The sequence below is a fragment of the Cajanus cajan genome, chromosome 8 (genome assembly GCF_000230855.2).
Source record: "Cajanus cajan strain Asha chromosome 8, NIPB_CcT2T_4, whole genome shotgun sequence".
Classification (NCBI taxonomy): Eukaryota; Viridiplantae; Streptophyta; class Magnoliopsida; order Fabales; family Fabaceae; genus Cajanus; species Cajanus cajan.
The window spans coordinates 24,752,331-24,765,586 of record NC_138524.1 but is presented as its reverse complement, the minus strand read 5'-3'; the positions used below and the strand labels follow the sequence as shown (position 1 = coordinate 24,765,586).

Genomic DNA, 13,256 nt, shown 5'->3' with positions numbered 1-13,256 from the left:
ATGTGCTAGAGTTGATCATTAAAGGTGTCAAGTTGAACCGAAAACTTCAAGAATCCAAGAAGTCGGTATCTGGCGCCTTGGTTGCCAATAATGGCCTCGTGGAGGAGAATAAGAAATACAAGGTGGAGATGTACTAACTATGCCAACATGTGGAAAACTTGACATTGCAACTTCAAGTTAGTGAAGAAAGAAAAAGACAAAGTGGAGAAGAGGCCAATCGAGCTTGTTTGGATCTTGCGACCTATTAAGGGTATAGAAAATAGAGCATCATGTATCAACATGAGGTCAATTTCAACTAGGTCTTTCGGCAAGTGAAATACTTCTATAATCTGTTGAACGATTTTGGGTTTGATATGGGTAAGGGTGGGTATGCGAACCGGTCCGGTTCATTTAAGGTCCGGTCTGTGAAATCCACATCTTTAACGAGCTAGATTTATTCGGCCCACAAAATAAATGGATTCAAATTTTGAAGTCTATATCTAGCCCGTGAAACTCGAGGATAAATAGACTAGTCCACAAGCCCAATTAAATCTAGATTTTTTAAATGAATATTAACACATTCAATGAGATTTTGAATTTCTTTTCCTTTATTTAACCTATGAAAACATGAGGGAAAAAATTACATATAAAATGATATAAATATACTTCTAACAATAACATCAAATATTGTAAATAATAAATCAAAGTCTTAAATAACAAATTTTACACATTCTAATAGAAATATTAGTCTCGATGCCTTTAAAATTTAAAGTCTAAGCATACCAACTATTAACCAAATATTAAAGTCTTACTACCTTAAAACTTTAAAAATCCTAATACATAACCAAACAAATATAAAACATTTGTAAGTCCAAATACATCAAAGTCGAAATACCTTAAAACATCAAAGTCTTAATTAATATCTTAAAAACAAACATAAAACATTTGTAAGTCCAAATACATCTATCAAATATAATCAAGCATCTCCAATAATAACATTTGAGTCCATACTTGATGTAGGTTGATCATCATTCTCTATCTCTTCATTTTCATCTTCTTTTCCTACAAATCATCACAACATCATAAGCCATAATATTGGTTAAAAGTAAGCTAGTTAAAATGGTAAATAATTTATTGAAACATCTATGAAGATAATTTAAATATTTACCATGCCAATCAAATCCTAATTTCCAATTCCTAGTACATATTAATGCTTGAACATTTTTGGCAAGAAGTAAAGTTAAATATATATTGAGCACTCGTGAACCAATACTAAATGCCAATTCTGAAGCAACATTTGTTATTTGAATGCTTAAAATGTCACATGCCATTAATGCAAGTTCTGGAAACCTAACTTTATTCTCCATCCAATATTGCAAAAGATCTAAATTTGGGTGATATTAAGAAGAAAGTTTTTGCTCCTCTAGATATGTGTCCAATTGAGATTTACCCATATGTGACAAATTATCATTTTCATATTGTATAAACTCCTAAATTATTTCCATAAAAAAATAGTAAGTACAAGTAAATAAAAAAAATAGTCAAAGTTAATTAAAAAAGTAAATAACATAAAAGGAATAAAGAAAAGTATAACTTACATTCACTATATAAGTCACTGTGATGTTGATGAGTTTCCTTTAGCAAAACTACTAATTGATGGAATCTCTTGTGATGAACCAACATTGGAAGTTGTTTCTTTTGAATACAACTTAACATATTCATTATATAGAGTATATAATTTGTGCTTCACAATTTTCAACTTTTCTTGACAAGCTATTGGATCAAGACCAAGCTTTGAATAACAAAACTTCAAAAATTCAAACTTAAAACGAGGATCTAAAATGCATCCAAAGGAAAGCACAATGCAATATTCACTCCAATATTTATCAAATTTCCCTCTCATTTCACTTGTCATGACTCTAATCATCTCATCTTTATTTGAAATATTTTTAATCAACAAGCATTCAATTTTTCACACTTGCATGAAATACAAATTAGATGTGGGATAAGAAGAATCAGATATCAATTCAGTGATTTGATAGAATGGATGCAAAAATTCACACATTTTTTCTCCTCTATCCCATTCTTCATTAGTAGGACAATTCAAATAGCTTTTATCTTCAAATGCAAGACTAGTAAAAGCACGTCGATACAAAAGTGCTCTCTCAAGCATCAAAAAGGTTAAATTCCACCAAGTAACAACATCTAAACACAAACCCATCTTTGTATTAATACCACTAACTTTAGCAATGCAAGCTTTAAAAGACCTCATTCTTCCCTCTGACCCCTTAACACACTTGATGCTTTCTCTAATTTTATGAATAGCCCGACCAGAAACTTTCAACCCTTCTTGAACTATAAGATTTAAAATGTGAGCAACACATCGAATATGAAAAAATTCACAACACAATAAACCATCATTTTGCAAAAGAAGTTTTTCCTTCAAATAATCTTGCATTTTGTCATTATTGGAAGAAGCATTATCCAAAGTTAATGAAAATATTTTTCTCTCAATCCCCCAATCTTCCAAGAAATCATATATGATTTTAGCCATTTCACACCCAGAATGTGGAGGAGGAAAATGAGAGAAATTAAGCATTTTCCTATGCAACTTCCAATTTTGATCAACATAGTATGCCGTCAATGAAATATAACCCTCTGTAGTACAAGAAGTCCACACATCTGAAGTTAAGTTTATTCTACCAGGAAGTTTAGACAACACTAGTTTCAATTTTTTCTTTTTTCACACTCATACATTTTGTTTATATTTGAAGTGGCAACATGCCTAGAAGGTATCTTAGCATGAGGATGCGAATATTGTATTAACTCTCTAAATCTCTTACGTTCTACAAAAGAGTTTGGGAGATCATGTTCTATTAACATCATAGATATCATGTCATTTAACACATTTTAATCAATTATTCTACTCCTTATTTTCCCAAAATGATCAAGAACTAGTTTCCCAACATCGAAATCAACAAATGTTTTTGGCCTATTCTCACATCTTTTCATGTGACGAATTAAAGTTGAAGTTCCAATGAGACTCCCACCACCCACAAGGTCTTTCTTAAAATACTTGCATTTAGCATTCATTTTCCCATCAATATGTTTAATAGGTTTGTCAAAGTAACTCCACATAGAAGATGAAAGATTCTTACACCTTTTAACTAGCATTTTAGACTCACCAAGTTCATCTTCTTCATTAGCTGAAATGTTATTCTACTCTACATCATCATTAACCTCAACACTTTCATCTAACAAATCCTCAAAAGATTTCATAGCGCAATAATTAAAGTTGAAATTATTAAACCAAAATTTTCTTATTGTGCTGAAATAATTAAAATCATATAAGTGAAATAATTAAAGTTGGAATATGTTGACAAGCTAAAATAATTAACCACAATTCAATAATTAAACTCTTCACTATGATTTAATATTGAGAGAAAATATAGGATGATTCATTCTGACTCATGTTTCAATTTTCACTAAAGGTGTCATTGTTTTTGTTATTGTAATGTTGGGTTTTATTAATTACACTTTTGGACCTAAGACTAGTTTTACGAGGTGTAATGAAAGAAAATAAATATAACCTTTTTGTGCATTATCACAACTAATTGTAGCTAATATTTTCTTTTTATGTATCTTTTAAGCATAACCACAATTACTCGTGACTAACTTTTCCTCTATAGGTACCATTTCTGATTGAAACTTATTTATTCAATGTGTTACTTATTGGGATTTAACATGAATCAGTAATTAAAAAAAAATCGTATTCCTCTTCCATGATGAATTTTAATTCAAACAAATAATACAAATGATTTATTTCCTACTCCTTCCAGTATCCTATTTCTTCACACCCTAAGTAAAAAGAGAAGTAAAAAAAAGTTTAATAAATTTACCTATTGGCAAACAGAGTGTGTAACAAGAACCACGGTTACAGACAATGCACAACAAGAAGAATGATTAGAATATAAAAGAGGAATGTGTAGTAGTGGCACGACGGAGAATCAAAGATCACCACAAAAGCTGCAGCTACGAACCAGGGAGCACAAGTAATTGTAAGGGTCCTGTGGTGGATTCGTAAAAGTTGCCAACCATGAACCAGGGAGCATGAGAAGGCAGGAGTGAGGTCGTGAGGACAACACAAGCAAAAACGGATATTATGAAGGGGCAGTGCAAAACACATGCAAGGCAGCAAGGATAAAAGGAATAATGAAGGAATTAATTATGAATTAGGTTTTTAGGTGTTTACATTGAAACAGGTAGTCTGCAGGCTTGCGGATTAAATCCACAAAGTCTGCGGACTTAACAGGCTGGACCTAGAAAGTTCCTATGACTACGCGAATTAAAAAAAATGGGTTTGTTATCCGTGAAGTCCGTGAACTTACGGACCGGTCCATAGACTCAAGTCCATATGCCCACCCTTAGATATGGGGCATGATTTTTGTAAAGGGACATTCATGTCATTTGTCAAGATACCGCTAGGAGCCATGCCAGATGCAAAGGCCCCTTTGTAAGAAGAAAATGTTTTCGACCAAGATGAGGATGAAACAAACCTTAAAGTTGAGGATGATCATGTTAAGAGCCATGACGATGAAGAAAATGATGTGGTCAATCTGTTGTCTCAAAACTAGCTCTATGGTAGCCAACTAGGTCTTTTTGACTTTGATTTCTTATTATTCATTTTTAAGCATTGTAGTTATATGTTAGGCTGATAGTGACTTTCCCAGTTTTGGTGATGAATGAAGTTTTTTTCTCATTTGCTTTAACATTTATATTAATTGTGCATACTTGTTACAATTTTTCTAAGTCACGCAATAGGTGCGCTCTTTGTCGACTAGAGGCTTAAGAAGATGATGGACCACGAGCCAAGGGCCCAATCACTAGAGCTATAACCAGGAGCATACAAGAGGGATTGGATAGCTTGAAGGTTAATGGGCTTTCTAAGCCCAAGGTAATCTTCATGTGGACCACCATATCTTGAAGAGAAGGCCTAGTTCTTTTGTACATAATTTTCCTTGTATAGGTATCTTTTTGCTTTTGTATTTGTGAGGCACTTTGTTTCCTTTTTATAGACTATTCTATTGTGTATTTAGAGTAGGTTCTTTGGAGATTTTTGCTCCATTTCACCTTGTATTCAAGGTCACTCATTTTACATTTTTTAATAGTAGAAGTGGGGTGACAATTAGCAAGGCATGAGGGTGTAACTAGCAAATGGGCCAGAGTTGGGCCTAGGCCAATTTTTTACATATTGGACTTGTTTTGCTCCATATTTTTCAAGGAATTGATTTATCTAGGTCTCACCATCATTGGCTGAACCTAACTAAACCAATTCCAAATTATTTGGATTGGACAAATGGAGAAAACAAGCCCAAGGCCACCCCTCCCCAACCATGGCCGGATTTGCTTCTTCCCTTTGGTGTCTTTGGGAAGCTTGTGCTACAAGCTTCTAACTTAGCTTGCTTCCCAAGCTACTAAGTTAGAAGCTTGCTTCACAAGCCTCACAAACCAAGGTGGACGGTCAAGCTAAGCCAACCATGGTTCTCTTGAACCATAGTTAAGCTTAGCTTGCTCCACAAGCTACCTCCTTCTATATATTCCTTTCCTTAGCATTTTTAATCACTTTTGGATTAATGAAATCATAATTTTCTTAAAATTCTCTCCTCCAAGAGTCCTCAAAACTGTGGAGAATTTCTTCTCCTTAAGAACTTCCAGAAAGGAATTCCTCTTTTGTGCTTGGTTCCTCAAGCTTCTTCCTCTTCAAGGAAGAACCAAACCTCTATTGTTGCTTCTCAAGCTTTGAAGCTTGGTATGTTGCTTCCACCATTGATGTTTGGAGACCTCAAGAGAAGAAAGGACTTTGAAGATGGAGATTAGAAGAGAACAACAATCACTCCTTCTACTTTCTTCCATCACTCAAGAAGGAAGCCTTTATGAGAATTTAAGTGAGCATTCAACCAAAGGTACATCCTTGGATGAATGGTGACTCAGGAGGAAAACCTCGTAATAGTTTAAGTGAAAAGAACATCAAAGGTACATCCTTAGTAGAGTAAAGAATAAGGAGGGAAACCTTGTAATAATTTACAATCATGTTGAAGGTACATCCTTGGCTGAGTAGAGACTCAAGACGGAAACCTTGTAAAATAAAAAATATCGAAGGATGAAAATGTAAGGTGTAGTAGAATGAAGCAAGTCATGTTATTTTTTTCATTAAATATTTTGAAGTTCCTCGTTAAAATCCTCTTCAACCAAAACCCTTTTATAATGTTTTAGGAAAAACGATTGAGTGAGGAAAAAAGTACATTATACATATAAATAAACTATAATACATTTTCATATGGGTAGAGTTCTATGTTCTCAAATGGTCTTGCTTGAGAGTTCTTATAGTTTGTAAGCCTCATTCTTGAGTTTTGTTGAACGTGAAAGGGACCATCCCAATTTGTTGCAATTTTTCCTTCTTTGGAATCCTTTTGTGCTTCTCCTTAGACTCCACACCAGGTCACCTTCTTAAAAATCTCTAGGCCTCAACTTGGAGTTGAATCTTCTCGTTGTCCTTTGCTTGTAGGCTTAAGCTATTATCCATGCTTGCTCCCGATTTTACTTTTCCAAGTCAAGCTCAACCTTTAACTCTTGCCCATTATGCTATTCTTGGAAATAAAGTCGTCAAAAAGTGGTTATCTGACCTCCACCTACAACATTGCATCAATTGCATAAGTTAGTCAAAAAGGGGTTTCTTTCATAGTGGATTGTATAGGCCCACAAAATTTGAGGTAGTTATTCAACCAGGCTCCTGTCACAATTATGAATCTCTTGTGTAATTTTATTAAAGTTACCTTTTTTTAATCAACCTGTCCATTTGACTATGAGTGTTCTACTAACATGAATTGATGCTTAATACTTATGCCCTAGAGAAATTCATTGAAATTTATATTTATGAACTGGAGGTTGTTATCAGTGATAATGATGTTTGGGATTTTGAAGTGTGTGACAATATTCTTTCAAGAAATTTTGTACACTCTAAGCCAAGATGATGACTAAAGGTTTGGCCTCAATGCACTTGGTGAAGAAATCTAATACAATAAGGAGTTTGCATTGAAAACTTAAAAAAAAACACATTTTTTTGGGTTGAGGCGTATGTCATACCTTTGAGCTACTAAAAAACTTCCTTCAAATTATAGATGTGTTAGGTGATATTATCGGATTTGATGACCATTCCATCTACATATACTTCCATAATTTGGCCAATCAGATTGTTGAAAACTTTAACCATCAGTCATTGATAAGTTGCACCAACATTCTTCATGCCAAAAGGCATGACTTTGTAGCAAAACTTAGTCGTTTCAATTATAAAGGGAGTTTTCTCCTCATCCCATAGGTGCATTTTTACCTGCTTATATCCTGAATAGGTATCCAAAAATCTAAAGATTTGGTGCTTGACCACACTATCAACTAGTCTATCAATGTTTGAAAGAGGGTAAGCATCCTTGGAAAGCCTTGTTAAGGTTTGTGTAATCGGAGCACATTCTTCATTTCTCATTCAGCTTTCTCACCATCACCATATTTACAAGCCATGTGTTGAACATTATCTCTTGGATGAACTTGGCCTTTAACAACTCATTTACCTCAACCTCAAATATTTTTCTTATTTCTTCATTCATTTTCCTCTTTTTCTAGGCTACTGACCATATCTCTCGACATGCAAAAAAATGATGATAATGAAACTTAAGGTTTATACCAGGCATGTTGGAAACTAACCAAATGAACAAGTCAATGTTTTCAATTATGGTGCATTGAACATGATCCCAATCAAGATCATTGAGATGAGACCCAAGAAAAGTGACTTGTGATGTATTTATGTTGATTTGTAGTGGTAGGGTTTCTTCATTTGGATTTATTTTATCTTCCTCTCCAATGTTGGGATCTAACTTTAGTGGCTCGATGGAATTTGGGCTTACGAGGCTAATATCCCTCAGTTCTCTAAGGGTTTTTTCTCCCAAAGGTTTGATCTTCAAACTTGCTATATAACATTCTCTAGCAATTTTTTGGTCCACGTGAACAATGATGATTTTATCTGATTAGGAGGAGGACTTCTAGCTTGATAGGACGTTGAGACTATGACCCCTAGGGTGTTAATAGAAGGTCTACTAAGAAGGATATTTTAAGAAGTATTTGCAAGTACAAAAATATACTTGACCTTAATTGTTCTATTGTAACCCTAATCGTAACCAAATCATGTGTAAAGGTCAATGCACCCTCAGGTGGTGACCCTTTCCTCGAAGAAACCTACGAAGGGCTCATCATAAGGTTGTAGGTCTTCTTCTGGGATATCCATATGCTTTAAAGTGTTTCAATATAAGATATCTATTCAACTTCCCTAATCAAGAAGGATGACACAATTACCAATCTCAACACTGATGACCATCAAGTCGTTTTGGATAAGGTCAACTCCTTGGAATTCTTTGTTTGTGAAGGTGATTGCAGGCATCTTGGGTAATCTTTTAGTTTCCATCATTTCATTGATTGGATTGCCTAAATATGTCTTCACCTAGCCAAAGGTGTCGTACTTCTCCTAACAAACCCCTTAGCTATGATGTTTATAACCCCTATAGGTTGATTGTAGGGTTCATCACAAGGTTCTTTTCTCCTCTCTCTAGAGCGACTCTGATCTCATTCTCTCCTATTGTCATTTTGCTTCCATTTTTTCCCCCTTGACAAGTTAATGATGGATAATGATCGCTTTTGACCCTAATGTGATAAGTATCGACTGGTGTAGTGTTTTAGATGTCTCTACTTAATAAGATCCTTGATCTTGTCTCTCAAAGTTATGCATTCCTTAGTTGAATGTCCCTTCTTTTTGTTATATTGGCAAGATTTGGAGGGATCAGCATAAGGTGGAGCATTCACTCTCTTTGGCATATTCAACACCTCGAAGGCGAGAGCTTATTCTAATAGCTCAACTGGTATTTAAGGTAGTATAGCTTGCATACCAAGGACTGCAAGGGGTAGCTTCTAGGACGTTGATGCTTTTTCCTTTGCCAAAGAATTCTCTCTCCTTTTTTGTTTGTTGGTGGCTCTTAATCTTAGCTTAGTTGTCACTCTTCACTAGCTCCTCCATCTACATAAACTTCTTGGCTCTTCTTTTAAGTTTAATCATTTATTATGGGGTTTTATTGCAAAGTTTATCAACAAATAGTCCCTTCTTCAACATCGTGTTCAATTGATCCATAGCCATTGATGGGCTTAAGTTTTTGATTTCCATAGTAACTTTATTAAATCGATCCATGAAGGACCAAATAGAATGTTTTTTCTTCCTTGCTAAAGGTTTAGGGTTTACTCGTGGTTAGTAAAAATGAAGGAGGTTACTTAATAAGGTTTACTTGTAGCGAATTTGAATGGTAAACATGGAGCCTAGGTCATTGAAAGATTCCACCAACTCGATCGAGAGCCGAGTGAAACAACTAAAGGCTCTACCCTTGAAAGATGTAGGGAAAATACAACATGGGGCTACATCATCTTGGGTTGACAATGTGACACGGGTAAGGTATACATCAAGGTGTTGATTCGGGTCGAATAACCTATCATACTTCTCGAAGGGGAGACTTTTCCAATTTTATAACAAGAGAGCTTCCATAATTCTTCAAGTAAAAGGGTGCTAGTAGGATCTTGTTACCATATTAGTGGTTAAAGGTTTTAGAGCTTGATTGGTATATACTGACATTTAGGAAGAAGCATGGTAAGAGGATGCTTCTTGGTTTGTTTGCCCTGACAATTTCCATGTTTAGTTGTAAACTCTCAACTATATATTCTCGTGCCTAAGATTCAAGAGTTCTTGGACATCCTTCTTGTGCATCCATCACATCGCCAACATTTCTTCTCTTAACAATCAGACAACGTCTAAGAGATCAATCTTGTCATCTACCTCTATATGATTCTCATCTAGTGTAGGTTGACATAGGTCGACATTCTTCCTTGTCAACATTGTAATTCTTCATGCACTTAACACGTAGAGCAATGAACTAAGGCCTTCAATTAAATCTCAGGTCCTATAATGGGATGCCAAAATGTACCTATCTGAGATACTTTCTACTCTCTTTCTTTAATGCCTTTTCTACTCTTCACTCAAAATCGGTCACCTTGTTACCTACAAAAGGCACTCCGAAGCTCAAGTAAGTAACTCACTCAATGTAATAAATGCGAATATAAATTGTGAACAATGAATTTACCTCAATATATGATACTATTTTTAATAATGTGTTGGGCCCAAATTCTAATGGACCTTAGTTTGGGGTTACCAATTAGGTAATACATTATAATACACATTTTACTATTATTAGGCCTAATTATCTTAATTACCTTTACATATAATAATCAACTATTTGTTATGTTTAGCAACAAAAGGAGTCGGTGTTTGAGGATGTCGAACGACCACACTAAATGATTTTCAAAGATGTATCGACATATGAAGATGTCGAATGAGTATCCCCGTGTGTTGTTTGAGTATTCAATGTTCGAGGGTGCCAAATGAACATGCTTTGATCTCTACATGTATATCGACATCTGAGGATGTTGAATGAGTATCCTCTAATGTTGTTTGAGTATTTAGCATTTGAGGGTGTCGAATGAACATGGTCAAATTTCTACAAGTATATTGGCATCCAAGGATGTCAAACTAGTATCCCTTGGCGTTGTTGAGTGTATCAGCGTCTAAGGGTGTTGAACGAATATGTTTAGGTCTTCACGAGTGTATAAGCATTTAAGGGTGTCAACTTAGTATCTCCAAATGTTGATGAGTGTGTCAGTTTCCAATACCCTAAGGTCCATTTGGTATACTTTGTATTCCTATATCACAATTTGATGTATAAACCACTCCCCAACAAATAATAGTATTAGCCAATATGAGATTTTATACCTTTTGTAATACACATATTTACAATATGTCATATCATCAAAAGTATCACTTCAACCAAGACTAACAAAAAAAAATTTCAAGACTAAAAATAAAAACAATATAATATTTAGGCATTAAAACTATGAAAGAAAAAAATAATTTATATGGATTAAAAAAAGAAAAAATGATTTATTTGTAGAGAAGAAAAAGATATACTTAAGTATTAAATTAGTTATTTTAAATAAGAAGTAAATCTATCTAAAAACTAAATATTACCAAAAAAAAATCATCACTTTCCTTCAACACAAGGCTCCGAAAGCTTTCAAATACTTATTTTCCAACCATTCTCCAACCAACAAAGACTCCTTTTTAGCTCTCCTTTTGTCACGTATAAGGGTATACATAGGGGTGGAGAAAACTTAATTTTAAGGTTAAATTGTAATTTTGGTTTCTTTATTTTTGTTAATCCCCGATTTTGGTTCCTTTATTTTAAAATAGAGACATTTAATCCTCATATTTTTTAAAATACAGAATTTTGGTCATAACATCAATTTAATGTTCATTGATCATTATATTTTGACATCTTTTGGTAACCTATCACCACTTATGTAACGTGATATTTAATGACGTGATATATAAGAATAAAATTAAGAAAATAATATATGAAATATCCTTATTTGTATCTATTTTAACTAGTGATTGATATTTATTTTATTAAAAAATATTTTCATTTTTTTTTAGTTTCTTTTATTTCCAAATGTTGTTATTAAATGTCATTCCACTTAAGTATGTGTAAACGTTAAAACTTAATAATTAATAGAAGACAATTTGACGGGAGAACCAAACTTCCATATTTTTAAAATAAGAGGGACTAAATGCCTTTATTTTAAACTAAAGGGATCAAAATTGTAGATTGACTAAAATAGTAGGAGCAAAAGTGCAATTTAGCCTTTAGGCTTCTATGTGTTGATTTGGCTATTGTATCTCACTTTTTTTTTCCTTTTTTGTTATAATATTTATTTCGTGAATGGAAAAAAAAAAAAGTTGTGCATGGAACAAAAGAGAGATGGTGGAATAGGACAATTCCAACAATGTTTCCTTTATGGTGAAAGAGAAGGTTATTCAGAAAATAAACCAAGATTATGTTGGAAGGGTTGAAGAGAGGTGGCATATACATCATCAAACCAAAACTTTATAGAAAAAAGAGTATTTTCAATCAAAGTTACTTTGATAGGGATACTTTAGTTTAGGAGGTAGAAACTTTTTTCAATGGCAATGTGTCATGGGTTCAAGAATAGTTTGATGAAATAACGACACAAATACCGCAAATTATAGATAATGAACATGTGATTTGGATAAATGCTTTGGTATTTGACTGCATGCTTGGTTAGAGGAGTTCTTTAAGTTATTAGTATCACATCATGGGCATTATTAATACGTTGATGATTGTACAAAAAAAAAATAAGGATCATTAGATTATGCATCCAAGAGTTTTCATTTTGAGGCTAAGGCTAGGATGATATTAATTTTAACATTTGGGTCATTGTTAATTTTGATTGTATGATATTAGGATGGTAGAGGAGGCAGTTGAAGATTATTCTTATTATCAATTATGCTCAAATATAAGAGTTACTAATTCAGTTATATTAATTGGCAATACAAATAAAGTTTCATATCGTTAAACAAAAGAAGAAAAATGGGTTTATAAGCACACAAATGTCACCATTAATGTGAGACATTTTGGATGATGACCAAAACAAAATCAATAGAGTTGGCCTAACAATGACAAAGGTTATTTGAGAGACTTTTGTATTTTAGATAGAAGAATTATACGTTAGGCCTTTTTACTAATATATATAGGTTTTTATGCTTTAAAACACCCCTTAGATTTGTCATCTCAGTAGTTTCACTTCACACGGTGATACTTCATACAACTCCTTAGTGGTTAGAACCCTTCACTAGTTGGAACCTTCACGAGTAGCCTTCTCTAAGATGCAAGCTACCTTCAGGATCGACAATTGTCCCCACAAATCAGCATAAGACTTTTCAATGTATTTTGTCCCATGCAAATTAATGAGAGTTTAAACCCAAAATGGACAATATCATACTAATGTAAAGATGTGTCTGAACCCTTATTGTACAACAAATGGTATCAAAGTTGATGGTTTCGATCATGTGATTAGCTAGTGAGTATGATGGAATTGGTGGTGGATTTAAGATTCAATCATAAGATCTCTTGTAACAAAAGTCTTCCTAGCGGTGGGTCTATGTAAGGAGAATTCTTGGTATCATCCTTAAAACAAGAAAAGGAACACATGTTAAGCACATGAATGTCTCTATTGGTATAAAACTTTTTGGGTGATGATCAAAAGAAAATCAATGAAGGTTT

General features: G+C 33.7%; 1 protein-coding gene across 1 annotated transcript; it reads right to left on the bottom strand.

Moving 5' to 3' along the window:
- Positions 1-1,951: 1,951 nt before the first annotated feature.
- Positions 1,952-3,153, bottom strand: LOC145950342 (zinc finger BED domain-containing protein RICESLEEPER 2-like). The gene is made up of 2 exons (XM_083061432.1): positions 2,907-3,153; positions 1,952-2,637 (listed from the first exon to the last, which is right to left on the bottom strand). The coding sequence occupies exons 1-2, from the start codon at positions 3,151-3,153 to the stop codon at positions 1,952-1,954; spliced, it is 933 nt and encodes a 310-aa protein (XP_082917558.1).
- Positions 3,154-13,256: the final 10,103 nt, after the last annotated feature.